Source organism: Dicentrarchus labrax, unplaced genomic scaffold, assembly GCF_905237075.1.
Source record: "Dicentrarchus labrax unplaced genomic scaffold, dlabrax2021, whole genome shotgun sequence".
In the NCBI taxonomy this organism is placed as follows: Eukaryota; Metazoa; Chordata; class Actinopteri; family Moronidae; genus Dicentrarchus; species Dicentrarchus labrax.
The window spans coordinates 12,572,204-12,593,320 of record NW_026136705.1 but is presented as its reverse complement, the minus strand read 5'-3'; the positions used below and the strand labels follow the sequence as shown (position 1 = coordinate 12,593,320).

At 39.8% G+C, this 21,117-nt stretch overlaps 1 protein-coding gene across 4 annotated transcripts; it reads left to right on the top strand.

The window, feature by feature from the left end:
- Positions 1 to 3,680: 3,680 nt before the first annotated feature.
- LOC127364397 (protocadherin alpha-C2-like) lies at positions 3,681 to 11,736 on the top strand. Of its 4 annotated transcripts, none has more exons than XM_051401893.1 (3): positions 3,681 to 6,289; positions 7,943 to 7,979; positions 8,947 to 11,736. In XM_051401893.1, the coding sequence occupies exons 1-2, from the start codon at positions 3,854 to 3,856 to the stop codon at positions 7,952 to 7,954; spliced, it is 2,448 nt and encodes an 815-aa protein (XP_051257853.1). In that variant the 5' UTR covers positions 3,681 to 3,853; the 3' UTR covers positions 7,955 to 7,979; positions 8,947 to 11,736. The 4 variants fall into 4 exon arrangements, with proteins under 4 accessions (XP_051257853.1, XP_051257852.1, XP_051257851.1 ...); XM_051401892.1 differs by having other exon boundaries at positions 8,944 to 11,736; XM_051401891.1 differs by lacking the exon at positions 7,943 to 7,979.
- Positions 11,737 to 21,117: the final 9,381 nt, after the last annotated feature.

The window sequence follows — 21,117 nt, the reverse complement described above, 5'->3', positions numbered from 1 at the left end:
CATTGAATAAAAAGTGTCAGGATCCCGATTATCTAACTCACAGAAAACAAGGCGGAGGAGACAGAACTGGCAAGGCTGTCACTCGTCTTACCTGCCCTGGCCTTGCATGGTGTTTGTAAAAGACCTGAAATTCAGTAATTTTGTGCCCAGATGCTGACTCAAGAGGGGAGATATATTTGGGACACCTACTATGAATCCCACTGCACGATTTAAACCATTTACCCCAGTTCCCTGCTGAGATAGAATTAAGTGTAGGAATTTCAGCCTGCAAGAGCCCAGGATTAGTTAGTTCGGGGGGGCTGTCACTCTACAACCTGGACACCTGACCTGTTTATATGAGGCCTATGGGAAAAGAAGCTGTTATTATTATTGTTGTGTTCTGACTTATGGCTCTGAGTGTCATTTAACCTTTTTCTCTTGATGTTCTGGTGAGTAAACCCAGGGTTTCAACCACTACTCTGGAGATAATCCTCAAGATCCATTGCCTCTGAGCTATTGCAGACTAGTCGGTTAATCTTGGGCTTGGACTTGACTGCCTCAGTGAACTGCTTCATGTTCAAAAAGCTGAGTGCCAAGGGCCAGTTTCAGATTTATTTTGAACTCTCTGAAGATAGATTAAAAAAAAAAAAAGAGTATATATCTGTATCATTTAGAGACTACCAGGAATTGAAAATACAAATCCAGATAGGCCCATAACTATATCCTGCCAATAATTACAGGCAATCAAGCCAAGATTTATCTTTGACTGTATCAACCAATACCAAAAACAGCCAGGCTTAGCAATCACAACATATCCCATGTGCTATAAGCAGAGGCACATAACATATGTCTAGCCTCTGTGCCAGAGCCCAATCTGTGTCGCTTTATTTCTCTCAATCTCCCTCTTATCTCTCCCAACAATCCATAGCTTCCCCAACCCCGGTTGAGAAGAGAGGTCTGCCCCTTTTTACCCACTAGAGGGCGCCTTTCCCTCACAGATACCTCTGTGAGAAACTAACCATACTGAACCAAAAGTATATCTGTGCATGTTATGCATTTTGGCATTCACTATTTTATTTCCATAATAGTCTAAAACACTATTTTCTCTTTTTTTTTTACTTTTGTACATGCATATATAAAAAAATCATAAAAGGGTCTGATTATGACTTGTATATCACTTAACATGCTAAAATTCCCACATACACTCATATATATGGTATGTACTGTAAACCTGCTGATTTCATTTCTCTTATAAACCAAGAGCTCTAACTTATCCTTTCTCTCCTTCTCTCTTGTTCAATTAGCCCCTGGAAATGCATGCCCTTCAAACAAAAAAGGGCACTGTATGACATGGACATTGACAGACAATAAGAAATAAAGATAAGAATAAAATAAATAGACAACAATAATAAATCAAGCAATCAAACAAAGCAATCAATATGAAGCATACAGGACTCTGCCACTACCCCATACCCCACCCACTACAGCACGTCCCTATTATAGGCAGTACCTGCACAAAATGAACAAGAAATACTATTTAGATTGAGTCCATAGACAACTTCACCTTCAAAGGTGACAGTAATAATATTAAAAATGCTTACAATAGCATTTTTGTTCATTGCTAGTTCTTCGTCATTGTACACGTGATCATTAAGATGCTGTAGGGCTCGTGCTGGATGGGCTCAGGGAGGTGATGAAGGCTTAGTGTGGTTAAGTCCGTCTACAGTTAATACTGTAAGTCTTTTTCTCATCATTGAGTTGTTTTCACTTCACTCAATACAACAACATTTCAATTTACAAATTGCAGTTGACATGAAGTATCTCTCTATTTAAAGCATCTTTGTCTTTATGCCATACTAGTTAGCCAAAGTTAGTGTAGTGAAACAAACTTTTGATAGGGGAGAAAAAAATCAGGGATCTAAAATATTAAATATAATTGATATTATAATGAATATACCACTGAGGTGTACCTTTTATAAAGTGTAACTGTATAAAGTGTAGTTCGGTAAATTAGTCCAAAATAAACCTTTAAATGTATTAAAACTAACAGATAATATTGTGCGTGTGTGAATTCCAGATGCTCCTGTAATTCTATAAATTGTCACCGGATGGAGCTAAAGGACAGGAATGCTGAGTAACATTGTCACGTTATCGCCCATCATGTCAGTATAACCAAACGCATTAAAATACAGCAGCAAGCACAAATAATGACAGGGGGTAAAAGCTGCATGCTGGATGGTTCTATGGTTCTCCCCTTGCACAGTGGTCAGTTAGACTGAGGAAGAAATGGGTTACAAGACAGAGGTGAGAAATGCAAACACAACAAAGGAGTTCGGTCTAGACCTACTCTATTTGAAAAGTGTCCTGAGATAACTTCTGTTATGAATTGGCGCTATACAAATAAAATTGAATTGAATTGAATTGAACTTGAATATTACATCTCTTAATACAGGACCACATTTTAATACCAATACTATTCATCATCAGCCATATAGCAAGAGCCTCTTGCAGTATGACAATATTGCTCCATACTATTGGCAGTAATCACCAAAGGGCCAAAGAAGGAATGACACAACATATATACTTTATCCTTTACTGTTTCCTTATTATTTCCTCATTATCCCTGTTTGGCAATATTTTGATTGTAGCCTTCAAAGGAGATTCTGGGAATATCCTGGTTTGTTCAATATGTGAATTCAACAATTCAGTAATAAACAGCACTGCAACTCATTACCAGTAATAATATTACAGTAATAATGCTATTTTACCCAGTAACTAGTAGTGTAACTAATTACTAACACATTTCAATAATAAACCCTATCACATCGTTGAATTCATTTTTGTAATCGTGGAGGAAACTAGCTTGGTAGATGGAAACGCTTATATTCAGCAGCTGGAAATATTCCATGACTTTGATTTTAACAAACAAACAGAATTTGAATTGTCATAAGTCTGAATTTATGGTGAAAAGAACACAATTCCTAATTTTGTGGGGAGTAGCAGAAAATGTAACTTTAAATAACACTGGTAATAAAGTAACAATCTCTTAATGTTATGTAGGTAAATGCTTCTAGCATTTACACATTTAACTTTATTTTGTGCATTGCTCCACAAAGGTGTCTTCCAGGTGTGATAAATTAAACATTTCCAAAGAACTATAAGTGAATGTATTCTAACTTTAGAAAAATGGTCTCAGAACAAAATAATGGAGTAATATCAGCTTTGAACTAAGGCTTTACAAATTACTTTTATGAATATGACTTGTTTTTTTTATTTCAAAGGACAACTCTAAGCTATATCATATGAGTGTATGCTCTTGGTCTATAAATGATAGTGTTTGTGAATACTTGCGTGTGTTATATGTGTGTAATTGATTCTACTTTAGTGAAATAATTGTTTGCTGCCTGGAGAATTCAAGCCTGTGGAAGGTTTTTTAGACAACTCTCCTTTAATTTATATATTAGATTACTTTATATGTGTAAACAAATAAACAAACCAAAAGGAAAACTTGTCAATCACATCAAATCCAAGCACTGTTCTTTTTTCATACAGTATTTAGGTCAACATAAAATCCAAGTTGCTGCACAAGATGTTGAAAAACACTTAAATTTTTCATTTCTGGAAATTCTGTTATTATAAATATGTGCAGCCCTTCATTTGAATGAAGCCACCCGACCAGCCTACGCAGATGATGCCTACGCCCCTGCAGAGCATTGGTGTGAGAGCCTCGCTCCTCCAGCGGTACTGTACTGTATATGGCCTACTGCAGCTACAACGCGTGGAGGAGGCAAGAATGACACCGGCGCTCTCCTACACGAAGACAACCTGATCGTAAGGAAGGATCTGTTTCATTTCTAGATTTAAAAACACCACGATGATGGCGCCTGTCAGTGCACCTTTACGGACACGATTGATCGCGGCTGCTTTTACATTCACTGCACTATGGGGATGTGCGCTCTCCATCACTCGGTACTCTATACCGGAGGAGATGGAAGAGGGCTCCTTTGTTGCCAATCTGGCAACGGATTTGGGTCTGGATGTTCGCAGTTTGGTGCAGCGCAGGGCAAAGCTCGATGTCATCCACAGCAAAAATTACCTTGACATCAACAAAGAAACGGGGGAGCTGATCATCCGCGAGAAGATCGACCGGGAGAACATATGCATGACTAAAACAACCTCGTGCTTTCTGAAAATGGATGTCATACTCGAAAACCCCATACGCATTTTTAACATCGAGTTAGAAATCATGGACATCAACGACAACGCGCCGGTGTTTCGCAGAAGGACAATGCACTTGGACGTTTCGGAGGCAACCCCTCCCGGTGAGAGATTTTCATTGACAAACGCCGTGGATGCGGATGTGGGGGCGAATTCAATCAAGACCTACTATCTCAGCGAAAGCAAATACTTCAGCATCGACATACAGGCTGGCAGTGACGGTTCCAAATATGTCGATTTAGTGCTGAACGGTAATCTGGACCGAGAGGAGCATGGGATTCATAATTTGATTTTAACCGCTGTGGATGGAGGGGTGCCTCCCCGCTCCGGCACAGCCAGCATCATTATCAACGTCCTGGATATCAATGACAACGCCCCCCTCTTCAGTCAGCCGGCATTTGAAGTCAACGTCTCCGAGAACTCGGCTGCAGGGACAGTGGTCATGACCTTAAACGCAACAGACTTGGATGAAGGCACTAACGCTCAGTTGGTGTATTCATACACTCTGTACACTTCAGAGAAGACTCAAGAGCTCTTCTCCCTTGAGCCGAACTCAGGTGAGATCAAGGTGAAGGGGGTGATCGACTATGAAGAGAGTCAGAGTTTTGAGATGCACATACAGGCCCAGGACAGAGGGGCCAACCCGCTGTCAGGCCACTGTAAAGTCATGGTGTTCGTCACAGATGTGAATGATAACTACCCAGAGGTGACCATCAAGTCTATGAAAAGTGCTCTGACTGAGGACGTCTCTGTAGGGACGCTGATCGCGGTTGTCAGTGTCAGCGACAGGGACTCCGGTCTCAACGGGGAAGTGGAGCTCACTTTGAATCAGCAAAAGTCTTTACCGTTCCTCCTAAACAAGTCCTCAGAGGGTTACTTTGAGCTGCTGGTCTCAAAGCCACTGGACAGAGAAATAACAAGCAAATATGATATCACACTGAGGGTGACAGACAAAGGCTCGCCTCCCTTATTTGAAGATGAAACCATCACATTAGAGATTCTGGATATCAACGACAACGCACCCGCGTTCTCCCAGTCCTTCTACACTATCCATGTTGTAGAGAATAATGTGCCAGGGGCATTGTTGACATCTCTAAGTGCGTTTGACCCAGATCTCAATGAGAACCAATACTTGGTTTATTTCATAATGGAGAAGGAGATTGTTAACACGTCTATGTCAATGTTGTTCTCCATCAACCCTGAGAATGGTGATCTTTACGCCCTGAAGACCTTTGACTATGAGAGAGAAAGGGAATTTCTTTTCCACATCGAGGCCAGAGACTCTGGTGTGCCCCCGCTCAGCAGCAATGTGACAGTTCACATCATCATCCTGGACCAAAATGACAACACTCCTCTCATAGTGTCACCTTGGCGGGCGCAGGGCTCGGTCGTAGAGGAGGTGATACCGAGGTCCACAGATAAGGGGCACTTGGTAGCCAAAGTGATCGCCATCGATGCCGATTCTGAGCAGAACTCCAGGGTCACATATCAGCTCCTGCAGATCAGCGACTCAACCCTCTTCAGCCTGGATCAGTACAACGGTGAAATCCGGACAACGAGGATGTTCAGTTACAGAGACCCAAGACAACAGCGGCTGGTGATTGTCGCCAAAGACAACGGCGAACCCGCTCTCTCTGCTACCGTCACCATCAAGATATCAACGGTGGAACATGTCATGTCCTTTTCAGAGACCACAGAGTTGCCAATAGAGTATGACGTCTTCACAGACCTAAACCTGTACTTGGTAATCGGCTTAGGGGCCGTGTCATTTCTGCTACTGATAACTATCTTGGTTATTATTGTGCTGAAGTGTCAAAAACCAAAGCCAAAGGCCATCAAGATCCCCCCAGCCAACAGAAACAGTGTGATCAGCAGGAACAGCATGATCAGCCAGAGAAGCTCCACCATCGCAGATTCCACTCTGATCTCCAGTGATGCCTACTGGTACAGTTTGTTCCTCGCAGAGACCAGGAAGGGCAAAGTGGTTGTGAGACAGCCAATAATTCCAAAAGGAGCTGGGTATTTTGTGTCCAGTATACCCAGGAGCATAGGGCCAAGTGAGACCACAGACTCCAGAGCATCCACGCTGGAGGTATGTATAAAAGAAGTGGCAGCTGGGTTCGGAGGGGATTTAGTGTCATTAATCCTGGTTGACAAACAGGTGAAGGACATTATTTTGAAGGGCAGCTTTTGATGGAGCAGAAAGAGGGAAACACACTTCTATTCAGGGGTGCTTACAGAAAACACACTGTTGATTATACTAATAAGTGTGTTCTGGGACTTACTATAGCATAAAAAGATCTTACATATCATGAGCAACAGATGTTTTGTTGAATTTACTGCGGATGCAAGTTGGTTAAAGTTAGTTACAGTAAGTTATAGTTAAAGCATTTTGTAGTTGATACATTCTGATTAGGTTACACCCCTTACAAAAATGCAGTATGTAGTGTGGGGCCCCATGTCATGTTTCAGAGTTGTTAGCAGTAACACAACAATTATTATAACAAATATTTCCCTCTAAACATCTCAGATGGGTTTGCCTTAACTGTTTGAGACTTGAAAAGCTTTAGAATTTATCTTGTGACCCTATGCAGGGGGCCTGACCCCTGGGTTGGGACCTACTGCACTTAACTACACAACTGCATATAAAGCTCTTAATGTACAGTCTGCAATATAAAGTAGTTAAAACACTTTGACCAGCTACAACATTAAAACTCTACTGCTCTGGTGCATCGAGCTGGTGCAGAAATGTAATAGTGTCATATATAATATATAATATATATAACAGTCACAGTGACCACTTTTCCTGCAGAGCAAGAAGTTTTATTTGTGATGCTTTTAAGTACATTTTGCCACTAACACTTTTATTTGGCAATTAGTATTTTTAAGATTTTTACTCATCTCAAGGATTTGAGTACTTAAAATGCATTTCAGCTAACATCACTGAAACAAACATTATTATTGTTTAGAGTATGAGTCTTTTGAGTGTTTTAAGCATGACATGTCAACTAGCTGACACACACTGAGGGCAATGACATTTTTTTGTGTAGTCTAAGTAAAATTGAAATTTGCAATTAAAACCACACACACACACACACACACACACACACACATATATATATATGGACTGAAATGCACCATTTTCCAATGGGAACTAAAAAAAAAGATCCAACTCAGACAAGAATAAACACTGATTATCATTGTATTTTTAGGCAAAATATCTGCACTTTCATTGCATAATTAGGCCAAACAAATAACCCCCCAAACAGAAAATGTGCCGCTGTTCGATGTCTTATGCAGTATGTAGGTAATTTATAGCAGATGCATAATGCACAATCAGAGCATAACTAGTGGGTGTAAAAGAGGACGGGGGGGGGGGTACTTCAAAGAAGCCCAGACATGGAGGGGTTTTTCTTCAAGGACAAGAGATATGTATAGATGCGTCATGCTGGGTGTCTGTTGAATCTTTATCAGCGCTCCTGCTGACAGTAGACTGTAATCAGTGTAGAACCGCTGAAACTGATCCAGATGTTGTTTGCTTTTGTACAGCTGGACCTGAAGACTGCAACAAGTGATCCACTGAAAGATTAAACAATATGAATGTGCATAAATGCACAGGTGCATGTGGTGAGAGAGCGAGAGAGAGAGAAAGAGAGAGACAGAGATGTGTATGATGTGTATGTGTGTGAGTTGTGTTTGAATTTCACACGTACAACTGAACTTGTCTCTTTTTTCTGTTCTTAAGTACTCAAAATGAAAGGAAGTCCATTCTACAACTGGAGGTATGCTGGTTGCTAACTACATTCTGTAGAGCCACTATAATTATGTAGACATTTTCTATCCTTTTCTATTTGGTATACATTCTTGGTTTGGCTCAAAAATCTGGTTTGATAACCTGTCACAGTTCCCAATGCAAACCTTAGGCGTAATCCTTTGGTCAACATGTTCTCCCGATTAAATAGAGCAGAATCAAATATTTCCATTTGTCACCGGTCAGACTCTGTCCCTCACAAATACGACACTCTGTTCCAGTGCAATGCCATTGTGAGCACTCAAATTTAAATTGGCCGGTCTCTGAAGTGCGAAAACCTATCAGCTTACTGAGAGCTGAGATTAGAATAAAATTGGCTGCTGGTCAGACTTTGTGTTGTGCACATCTGGCTGGCTTGGTGGAGATCCAGGGCAGAGCGATGGCACAGACAGGAAAAGGGGGATTAGGGAATGAATTGTCCTGAATTGGTTCTCAGCATGTAACATACCTGAGAGCAGTGACTATCAACTCCACATCCCTGCACATGAGCTCTGTTTGGGCATGTCTCAAATTTGTGGTTATTGTCCTACGATAATAATGTGGAGTCTAGTATATAGTTGTAATATTGGCCCACCAAATACCAAATAGCACATTGTGATGCCTGCTTGTGCATGCTTTAATTACACCCTCTGCTTCCCTATTGTAGTTAATAGCATTGTCATATTTTATTTTAGCTGTGTGTTAGTCTGATTTCTATGGGTGATTTGGTGAAAACTCCGCAACGAACATTTGGAAAAGAAAAAAAAAAGGAACCTAAATATAGAAACGAGTTATTGATTTAGCCCTGAATTCAAACGTCCCTGAAACCCAATGATATGTCAATGATGGTGGCAGTAACCAGTCACGATCCACTGTTGCATGAGTGAGGACTTTCTATAAGTTTATATTGAGGTTGACTTTCTATTTTGGCTAATTCTGTATTCTGTCTCTTTTAGCAGGAACCCAGAAGAGAACTGCCATGATATAATCATCTCTTCATGGGAGTCTCTGGCTGAAACCCTGTGACTCACAAAGAAGATGTAAAACAACTGTCCTCCCTCAGTCCCTCTGCTCCAGCTGTTCTTTAGCTCTCCAGCTCCTCCAATCCCCCATACAATCATCGACCACTAATCACCTCAGTTTTCTACCTTCTTTTCCCTTTTAAGCATGGATCTGCATGATTCTACAACGTGTTCAAACTATTTGGACAGAGAATTGAAACCATTTATGGCAGGATATTTGAACATTTCTAGAGTTGCCTCATGTAGTAAATCATTCTCTTCTTAACGCTTTGAAACTCCTCAATGGGCAAATTTGCCTTCTCTCCAGGGTTTACGCTGTGTGCTGTAGTTCTAGAAACCATCTGTAGCTTACCACGTACGTAAGTCGCCATCATGCAACATTTTTTAAGCAAAAGTTCAAGACACGCCTATTTACAAATACACATACGAATCAGGGTGAATAGAATTCTTCCATAAATCTAATGAGTACTGAACTGTAGCTGGTTATGTCACTGATTCAGGCTTTGCACTTGGTGTTTTTCTCTTTTGAACAATACTTTCTACTGTATTATGAGTCTTGCTGTTCTGCAAGGCTCGCACTGTCAACTAGAAACTTGCAGATGAAATAACCAGTGATCTGATTTTAGATTTCTCAACTTTTTTTACAATGTACGTACTCAACAGTTATGAATGTGAAAAAGACAAAAAAAGAATGAAAGGAAAGAAAACTGTAAAATGGAAAAAAATATATATATACAAAAATAGGAGATACACCGTTTCTCTTTTTATTTGATTGTAGATACCATAGTTCTATAGAAATCATGAGGAGGTCAGAGGAGCAAAAATAATTTTAACACCATCACTAACATCAGGTGTGCTAGTCATACTTTATACACACATCTGTGCAGATATAAAGCATCTGACAGGGCACACAGTTATCTGGCTGTATTGGGGAAACATGACTGAAACAGTTGTATTGAATTTTCTGATCATGTGATCGCGTTCATGATCAAAATCTAGTCTACTCTGTTTCAGCCTGTCTCGGGTTTGTTGGGGTGAGGTAGTGAGGGTGCATGGGGGGAGGTGCGGCCTCAGATTCAATTTTTCATTCAGTGGCACTGTGACATCACGAATTTGGGTGGACAGTGTGTAAAACAACCACATTTCTCAACAAGGTCAAATGTCAATTCAACTTTATTTGTAAGAAGATATTATCATATATATTAGCTATTATGTACCCAATGTCATTCTCTCATGTTTTTCCCTGGCTGATAAAGCTGGCAAATCAAATATGAAGCCCAAATATTCATTGCACATAGTGCAAATCTTATTAATCAATTAAAAAAAAATACAATTACAGTGGCAAAAAAAGTATTTTGTAATGAAAAAAGAGTAAAAATATTGAAATGTATTTATCTTTGCCATGGTACAAAGGAATATAAGGTCCAGGCAAGGTATTGTTTTATGAATATTCATGTTTTTATAGATATTTTATGTATTAACTTTTAATGCTGCTTTTGTGAGCTTCTTCAAGGGCATTTTGTGTTGCATATTTGTAGTTTAGTGCATATGATGTTGTTTTGATAGTGTACATAAGTTAAAACTGAAACTAGAGTACATCTCTTGACCTCAAAGGTAGTGCCGTTGCACTACTGTGAAGCCCAGGACTTTCATTTTCTCAGAAACAAGGAGCTTATTAGGACCACTTATTAGGGTGCTAAATGATCAGATCTAATTGGGTAAGGTAAGGAGACTGGATTGTGAGAGAACATAGCGATAATTATAGTTGCAGTATTATAGTGCTGACTTTGCGAGTAAGAAAAGCCCACTGCTGAACCCATAGACAGTGCATAAAGAGTATTACGCAGATGACAGCACTTTGAAATATGCACCAAATCTAAATGTGATCGCAGCACTCACTCAGTAATGCAGTGACTATTCTAGATGTATTGCTGCATTATTCTGAGTCAGTGAAATCTAACCTCTCTCTTCCTCTCTCACTGTTGCCCGGTGTTGGTGTTACACCAGGCTGCCCAGACATAAACACAGCTGGCTGTCTGTCTGTCAGACTAAAGATGTCACGTAATGAGGGATCTCTTGCTGTGGAATACATGTTATGTGTGCAATCTATGCCTGAACCGGCTGATTCCAACACTGTTTAGAAGAATTGAAAAATTGCACATATGATGAGCTCCTTGCGTGCCTTCTGCATTGTAAAAGATGTATATGACTGTTGATGAATGAAATAATGGCATGTCATACAGTATTACAAATTACAGTTACCCCAGTGATCAAGTACCTTGCTAAGGCGTTGTTGGATACGGGCTCAGCCTTTTGGTTTCAGAGCAGATGTTCTATGAAGAACCAGTAGATGCATTTACTGTAAATTGAACTGCTTTATACTTTGTGTTTTTTATACAGTAGACTTTTTTGATATCTTCTGTATTCACTGTGATCAGATGGCACAGGAGGCGCTTGTGCTTGGCATAGTAAAAGTGTGTTATTTCTCATTTGTGTACACAGCTCAGTTTTTTCCTCTGCTAATTTGCCAGTCAGATTGTACAGTGTGCTTCGAGAGTTGCATCAAACCGAATCCAGTTCCATCCCACTTGGTGGATCAGAGACAGTATGGGAGAGAATGGTCTTGCTTTATTTTAAAGTCTGGTTAATTGTCGGATTTTGATGTTGCTTATTTGGCTTAAATGTTCTGCCTGATCATACTAGTTTGAATAAAGCTTTTTAATCTGTCTTTCTGTCATGTCTGTGATGAAAAATGAAACAGGGTTATCAAAAGTGACTTCTGGAATGTGACACACATGCTCTGTCTCTCTCTCTCTCTCTGAAATTCCCTTGCATACACACATTTTGACCCAGTTTCTCTGTATAACGCTCTGTACTAATTCTTGGAAATTGAAAACTAAATAAAGGAGATGTGCCTGCAGTTCAAATCGCAGAAGCAGACAAATAATAGCTTTGTCAGGATTAGTAAAAGCCTAGAGTCAAATTGCGCAGTCTGCTCTTCACTGTGACCACACAGGGCTATCAGTCAGCAGTCCCACAGGAGACTGATGTGTGAGGGCCCCATGCATTTGTATGGTATATTTGTATTGCATCAATCCTGTGTTGTCTACCATTGTAATAGTTCAGTTTAAAAAGGGTTTTTATGCATTATTACTAATTATTGGAAGTGCATTTGCACATAGCTGGGGCCTAAATAGAGTATGTATCTTAGTGCTAAAATGTAAATTGAATTTTCACAGCACTCCTGATAGAATAATAAAGTTACGGGAGAAAGTCTATTGAGATGTAATAAAGAAGTAAAAAGCTAAATCTGGGACATGAAATTCAAAATACTTACATCATATTTTGGATAGGAGGTGACCCACTCATCTCACCAGCACTTTGCAACACTGGCAACGCTATATTAAAGGCCTTAAGGTGTTCTGGTTACTTGTTCTTTAAAAGGATTGGAAGTAGGTCGGAAGAAATAAGCAGTGCACTTGTGGCTTACATCCATGTGTGCTGAGTACTGATGTAATACTTGCCATCAATTCATCCTCCCCAGTGAACTGCAGTTTCAGAGCTGGTGCTGAAAGTGTTGTGCGACCCAGCTGTGGTGCTAAAGACTGCTTTATATTACAGTAAAACAGTTTACTCCGTGCCATGCAAAAGGTTTTCATATACATATTGCATATATTTTATATTTCTGTTATTTCTCTATACAGTATCTTAGGTAAGCATGGTATGTGGGGCAGCTGTGAATAGCCACCCACATCTTGTGATTCAAATAGCATGAATGGTGTGACATTAAATGGCAGTTCAGTTTGAGCTAGGCTAGAATCTAGTTCCCACATGACCCCGAACAAAAACAGGCCAGTTTAGAAAATACACTGTAACTGTTGTTAGTATTGTCTATATATGTGTATTATGGGTGGGTGGGATTAGGAGTTTACAGAACCACCAACCCCGTTTTTCAATTGGTGGCAGCAGCCCTCAGAAGCTAGCCTTCATAGTGTACTTATCAATCACAGAGAAGCAGCAGCACTGAAAAAACTTTCTCATCTCCACAGTAAAGTAGTAGAAGCTTTATCAGATGATTTATGGTCTAGATGAGGTATGCAATTAGGCACCCCATTATACACCATCAGGGTTTCTGTGGGGAGTGCTGCAGTGCTTTCATTTCTAGTCTTTGGGCTTCATCATAAATCACTTAAAAATCTTCACGAACAAAGAACTGCTTTTGTTTGCATAGAGCTAGACTAGCGCAGGGCGGCAGCAGTGTATCGATCCAGTATTTCACTATTGAGTACTGTCTGTTTCACTATTGAATACCGGATTAGAATATTATAAATGGAGATTTTCAGAGATGGGTGCAAGCCGCTTAAGCATAATTTAACCAGATTATATGGATTTGCACAATCCTGTCTAGATCTGGTCAGTATAAAAGTCAGTTTTAAATCAGTTTCATTGTATGTATTTGCATTACTTTCCAACATGAATCTTAAACTTAAAACTATAGTCTACTTTTATATCAATATGTGTAATGTTGGTTGATTCTTTAATAGTAGTATTTGGAGGCCAATTCCCTGCTGAAGTCTGTAGATGTAGATGTAGAATAGTTAATTCAAACTTTGGCATGCAGTGGCATTTTAGCAAAAGGGGTTCTCTGGTGCCCTCTGTCTGTGCTGTCTGGGCTGGAGTACGTGGAGGATGAGAGGGTTAGTGATGTGTCAAGGATTTTAGTATTATCCTAATCAGTGCAAATCAGTATTATTACACTATTACAATTACAGTTGCAACAATATCTGTCAAAGTGTGAGACAGGCTGTGGGTGCTTGACCCATTTGTATGAGTGAGTCAGATCAGCAGAGTAGATACCCTGGCTGGGGCCCATGCACAATGGGGTCATTAGTCTTATAAAACCTAGAGCCTCGGTTTCCACCACAGCTGCAAGCATGAAGTAAAGAGGTCTCAAGCAAGTGTCCACTAATGTACTGCTCCAGCAGAAGTCAGAGGGAGCACTGCTGTGTGAAACGATAAAACATTTGTTGCACTGTTGCAGCAGAAATGGACATTAACAGGTTGTCACTCTGTTTAGAGACACGCGTGCCGGACACAGCAGGAATACTAATCTGTTGCTACATCTGCAAAGTCTGTGATTTTTCTACACAAGATCTCCACAGACAAAATCTGTCTGGCCTTTATATGACATCTGTAATTCCATGTTTTGATTAAGTAAACGCTGCTGTAGATTTGAGAGAATATATGTCTCGATTATTGTAATATTTAAATATAGAAGTATACGCATGAATAAGGAACAAGCTTCATAGTCATAGGTGTGAAGCAGTAACTGAAATAGTCTGATCTGATGGCCAGGCCGATGGAGTACTATGATGGAGTAAAGTGCAGTTAGATTTAGGACCCATCTTGAGTGATGCCTGTGGCTGGTTTTTTTTATGTGTGGCTGCTCTTGCCATGGGGTCACTGCTGCACTACTCTGTGTCGGCCATTCTGTGTTGGCTGTTTCAGATGACTGGAGTCCAGCACAAACACTCTACATGAAGGCAAAATGAGTGTGTGAATCTAAACTTAAAGAAAGGTGGATCATTATAATCTTTAATACTGCAAGAGTCGTGTTTGTCAATCTTTTAGACAATTGGTACCACATGTGAGGGACAGATGGACGGACAGACACAGACTTGCTTAAGGACATTGCATCTGTCTGACTCTACAATCACTCCACCCTGCTGCCCAATAACTGCCCTGACATTTAAATAAAAAATGTCAATTGTAAAGGAATGTCACAGTTTTTTTTTTATTTTTGGTATGCATACTTTTCATTACATTGGGATGTAAATAAGCACAGTTTTGTGCGGGGACGGCACAAAAAATTTAGAATGTGGATCACAGCTGGCACAGAAACATTCATCAAATTGCTGTTGCTATGGAAACACAGTTTTCTGAGTCTTATGCAACAAATCCAAAACGGTTCCTACAACAAAGCAGGTGAACAGTGCATATTCAGTGGGAATGCATATTCTGTCTATAATTGTTGCATATCTGTTGTACAGTCAGTGCAGGGGGGTGAGTGTGTGACTGGTCATTTCCAGAAGTGACGCTTAAACATGAGGAGCTCAGTGGCTGTTTGTAAGTACTTGCATATGATTTTATATCATGTTTTTCCTTAATTAATATGATACTTTCCTGCTCCCCTAAACAACTGATAATCAACAAGGCCAGTAACTTTCACGTTGTAGAATTCTGGTGCTAGACTGGACCAAACACAATCAGTCAGGACCATAATGCTCCCACTGTATTGCAGCTCCCACCATATTGCAGCTCCCACATCTACCACAGGCTGTAATTTATGTCAAGGTGAAACACATATAGATCCCTGAGCAGCTTAAGGAGATGGCAGAGTCAGTGAAATCTTATCAATCAATGTTCAATGTATCTTTTAAAAACATTTCTTTCTGGCTATATTTCTAGTTTTCTCTTTCATTTTTCCCTGTTCTTGTTTTGATTGACCTTTATATTACAGATGTTTTCTGTTTCTTTTTTAAATTTGGCATGAATTAACAGATATACTGTTGGGAGAAACATTTTGTAAACTGTATTTATTATTTTGTTATTATGACAACATTTTATAGTAGTCCAGCTGACTGTGCATAGATTATTCAAAAGGAGCCATTGTGGCTCTCCTCCATTAGATGCATTCACCCAGTGATCTATTCTGCTCAAGGCTATCAGGACAGCCTTGCCCTGCCAGATGTTGTGACCGACTTTACTTGTCTGTTTTGGACGAATTTCCCAGACTCCCTTAGAGTCAGCCAAAAATAATCTAGCTTCACTCTCACAGAGAAATGCTGGTACTGCTTTTTTTTTTTTTAGGGGTTGCTTATAACAAGACATCAATTACAGCTACTGTTTCTTGTTACTTACTAAAAGCTATGTGTGTCCCATATTTAGTGGTGTCCTGCCAGTTTCTTTTTTGGTACACGAAGCAGTGGCTGCTAATTCATTCACTGCCTGAACGTTGTTATCTCTAGGCTCTACCCCAAATTTTACACAAGAGAGCCATGGTTACTGACCTAGCAATCCCTCTTTAGTCTATTTTTTTATGACTCAGTTGCTCCTTCAATATGTTTCCATAACAAGTCCTGTTTTAGAGACAAACATGCTATAACATAGCAGGAAAGGATATTTTCAACAATTCTATGTAGTAATCTAGGTATATTTTACAGTAAAGATAAAATAGGTAATTTAAATACATTCACCCATGTTTACGCATTTTTCAATTTTGTACATCCTTGGAGGGCTGTAAGAAAGCAAAATACATTATGTTGCTTGTAACCATGGTGTTTACATATCAGAAGATACTTTCATACAAACAGACTGTCTTTGTCTGTCTCTGTCTCACTGTGGTTAATCCAGTCATATTGTTTGCTGTGTGGAATCATAACTGCATTAACATGTGATTTTTCTCATCCAACTAATACAGCCAGTTATAGATTATATTTCAAAATAAGTAAATGGGGATTGTGATCTAAATGAACACAACTTCTGGCTTTAATATAAGTAAATAACTACTTATTATAATTAATAATAATTGGAGTAGGCCGTACATCTTCACTAGATCAATCTTAATTAGATGATGACCTTAACTGGAATTTTACATACAAAGAACCAAAAATGGGTTAAATGCACAATGACAACAAACATATTTACCTTTGCATGTAGTGAGTAATTATATGCCTGTGCCGAGATTTATGCACACACCAAGTGTTTAGTTGTGGCTGCGTATTGCCCCCTGAACCTGCCTGAGCATGAGGAGCTGACCCTGGTGCTGAAGTGATTCTTTAACGGATGCTTCCTTCGCTATGCCACACATTCCTGGTTTGTGTGAGTATCAGCAAATATATAATACATAAATATAGCCAAACAGAATTTTAATTAACTTAACAGCTCAGTTTAAGCATGAACAGCTTCCCTCTAAACCATAAAGCCAGTACGGAGCAAGTCTCTTGAAGTCAGGACTTTTTTGCCATAAAATTCTAAAAAGAAAAGTAAATATAACAGTCACATAATCATGCAGCTCTTGCTCATGCTTTATCACCTTCATTCTTTACTATTTTAGAGAAAGGTTTGTGTAAGATCATGGTGGAGAGTGACAAGTGGACAATTAAAAATGGTGTTGCGGTACCACAAGTACAAGTTGTAACCTTGGTAAATGCATTTTAAAGATGCAGTTTCATTGTCACATTTGAAGATCATCATGTTGCATTTCAGTAAAGCTGTAAAAAAAAAAATATGCTGGCTCTGCTCTAAAAAAAATGCTCTAATTGAGTTGTAGGTTGGGTAGACAGACATCAGCAGTATGCATGTGTAACCATTAAGTGCACTTAGAGGCTGTGGATGACAACATCTTTGAGAACGCCACTCCCATTAATGCTTTCGCAAAAAATACATGTGCACTGCACCAGAACTGCTTCTTATAGTGTGTTTTTTTTACCTGGTCTCTGCAGGGAAATTAACCATGGACCACAAGTCATCAGGATATTGCATGTGTGTTCTGTTTAAACTTTCCCCATTCATCACACACCAACAGGGCAGAGCTCATGGGGTGGCCAGAGGGTGCCATGGAGACGTTAAGGGGTGGCAGAAATATGCTGATTTAAACAATATTTACAATATATTTATATCAATATTAGCTTGGAAAACTCCCTAAACTAAGATATTTGAACTCAAAAACATTACATTATTGTAACACAGAATAGAAAGCACTGAATAGAAATATCTAATGGTGGCATTCTTACAAATAGTCTTTTTTTGTTGGACTTAACTCTAAACAGTCTAAAATGTGGCCATAACAGATCATTGAATTAAATGTGTTCATTTGTTTTTAACACATTCTTTTTTAAATGAATCTCAATTAATTTGTTAAATCTGACAGGACTTGTCACCAACCTGGGCTGGCAGCTGGGATGGACAGGCATTTCTAAGGGGCAGAAGCTGCTACCTCCTAGATCCACCCATGCAAATAAACACCAATACATGCACTGTGAGCAGAGGATTAAACCAGAGACCATGTTAAAAGAGCTGGCTGGGTTATAGCTAAAATAAAGAGACAATGTGTACAACTCTCATCTTACTTACTGGCCAGGGTGAGGATGCACCAAGATAGGGGGGATACAGAGGAAGATCCACTTAAAAAAGATACAGGTAGGGTGGGTAGATGGTATGAATAAACAGATTAAATAAAACCCTCTAATGTAAAACACACACAGTATAGACAAAACCTTTGGCAAAACAGCAAGTTTTCTACAAGAAAAGAACAAAAAAAGCAATTACACATTGAAGAATGACATACATTTTTTTTACGTTTTACCTCTACTGTAACCAAATGTGTTCCATCGGTTCTCACCCAGGGGAGGAGCAGTCAGTCACATCTGCAGTCAGCGACATCTGCATAAAGGAACCAGTGACTGGAAGAAGTGTGCTGCCAAAATGCAGAGTATCCTCGATACCTCCGTCATCATCAGTCACAAATAACCCAGGGAATGTGCTGGCAGTCAAGGGAAGACCTGACATTAAAACAAGTCAGCCAGTCGTCCAAAAGCATAGAAGGGTTATTAAGTAGCTCAAAATAGCTCTTAACACAGGACCAAGGCATAAGCAGCAGTGTCTTCAACAGCCTGAAAATGTATATGTAGAGCATATATATGGGAGCATAAGGAAGCTTCACCTGGTGCCTATTTGAGCCTAATCAGGCTTAAGGTGGACCAGGTAACCCTTCTAACACATCCATCCATTTTCTATGACCTCTTCAATTATACAAGTCTTGAGCGACTTGGGCTTACTTCAGCATGCACAGGGTGAGATACAGTTCACTCCTGTGAGTTTCACTGTTTCAGTACATTGTGTCAGAGCCTGTGTCAAACAGAGAATGATGATGACGTCTGAAGCTTCAAACACCACTGGTGCTTCAGACAGCTTCATTCAGTTCGGATGTTTTAAACGTTTTGCAGGTAAATGGTGCGATAGGTTCATTAGTGGGCAAAACATAATCAGATGTATGAAGACAATTCCACCTGATGTCAAGTAATAATGTAATAAAAGTAATAGGCTCTCCAATCACATCACGTAGAAACGTTAAATAGATATCAACCATAAAGTCCGACTGAGACCACAGTTACACTGGGCCTCAATTACACCAATAAGGTACATTTATCAGAAAAAATATATCATATCTAGGCCTATATATCTTGGATTATACATGTATGAATCATTTTACTGTAACATATTGCACAATAACATCTACATTAATTAAACAAAGGGTCTTACAGATTTAATAATAACACACAGGTTTCTCGGACACATATGAGACTAAAACTATTAAAATGAGAGAGGTTGACATTCTGGGTTTGAAGCCCCAAAGCTTTGAATTTGATTTTGGAACAAATTGAAAGAAAGGCTTCATAAAGCTTCTTCTGCCCATCAGTATCAGTGTGGTCAACCACATATACTCACATTACACAGTGTGAGCACTTGCTTGTGTATCCCTAATTTCATCATGTTTTTCCTTGAGTTTTGACCACCAGCTGTAAGGTTGGAAAGCTAATTCATAGAAATTCAGCTCTTAGAATAAGTGAAAAGGGGGGATTGTTGCATTTTGTGGAAATATAAGAATGAGCCCTGGAAGCAGAAAGCTGAATTGTAGGCTGAACCTTCCTGTGACAAAGGCAAATGGTCTACCCCTGAATCATGTATGTCGATTAATACAACCTCAGTATTTATTTATTTTACTTTATATTAGGCTGTATTCAACAGACTATCAGCCTCTATATGTTTCCGTGCCCATATATGACCCTATATCATGTTTCTCTCCAGGATACAGCCTACTGTAGAGAGGAAATTAGACATGTGCTTTGTGGGGTCCACCACGGGCATCTTAAATACGATTATGTGACCTGACAGTCCGAGGTCTACCACTGACAGTGATCCATGTGCAGGGAAGGTTGTGATTGTCAGTGCAATGCTTTCTTTCTGCTACGCCTTGCCCAAACGCTCGCCATGCGGTAGGCTGCGCTGCGGAATCGCTACCGGCAAATGAACCATCCTTGCGTCTCCAGTGCAGACAAAGGAAGACAAACATAAGCCTGTCCCCCAAAACATGTGTCTATCTGTGTGGCCACGCTTTTTGTTTTTCTCTCTCGCGTATTTCTTCCATTTTGGGGAAGGGGGTGATGTTGAATATTTATGCACATTACGCTTTGACCTTGCCTTTAAGAGCAACAGAGTCCAGACACATTTAACAGGGAGGGGGGAATTAAATGTTTTAGCCACATCTGCGGGTTATATTTCCCATTCAGTAATCCCAGATCCTTAAGTCATGTGCTGCACCGCAATTCTGATGGATGCATGGCTGGTGTAGAGGAATACAGAAGTGTGTGTATGTGTATGTGTGTGGGTGTTTTGTGTGGCCACCGTTCTTTATTCTGGAGGTGCTTTAATGTGTCGGTCGTCTATCAGCTCCCAGACCCTATACCGACATCGTAATGGAGGGATGAGAGGAGAGAAATGGGTGGGGAGGGAGGAGGGGAGCTGCGCCACAGTGGAGAGGAGAGAGCTGGAGTCTGAGTGCGCGCTAGGGTGGGATACTGTCCCTCCAATGTCAAGTCAGCAGCGTTGGATTACATGAATTCCGGTATGCGTTTTCAAAATAAAATCTCTCTAAAGGCATGCTCTGCTGCTGGATTTTCAGTGAAACACATCCACACAGGAACCTTTGGTACATGGTCCATGGCAACATAAGCAAAGTTGTATTTATACAGCGCAAACACTGCACAAAAGTAAGTGTAAGACTATGTGTAATTGAAAAACAATTAAAAACTAAACTTTGATTTAGGATTTGATGAAAAACCTGACAAACTATGACTCCCAGTCCCTTATTTAACCACTTAACTAAAATCTCTCCAGTTTTGGGCTTCCTGGACGCATGTCTTCCTTTCTTCCCTCTAGTAGAGCTAACTGAATTTACTGGAGAGAAAAAAATGTGACGCTTTTAATTATTTTATTTCGAAAGGCACACGCTTCTGTTCCGGTTTCATTGGCGCAGATTTCCACAGT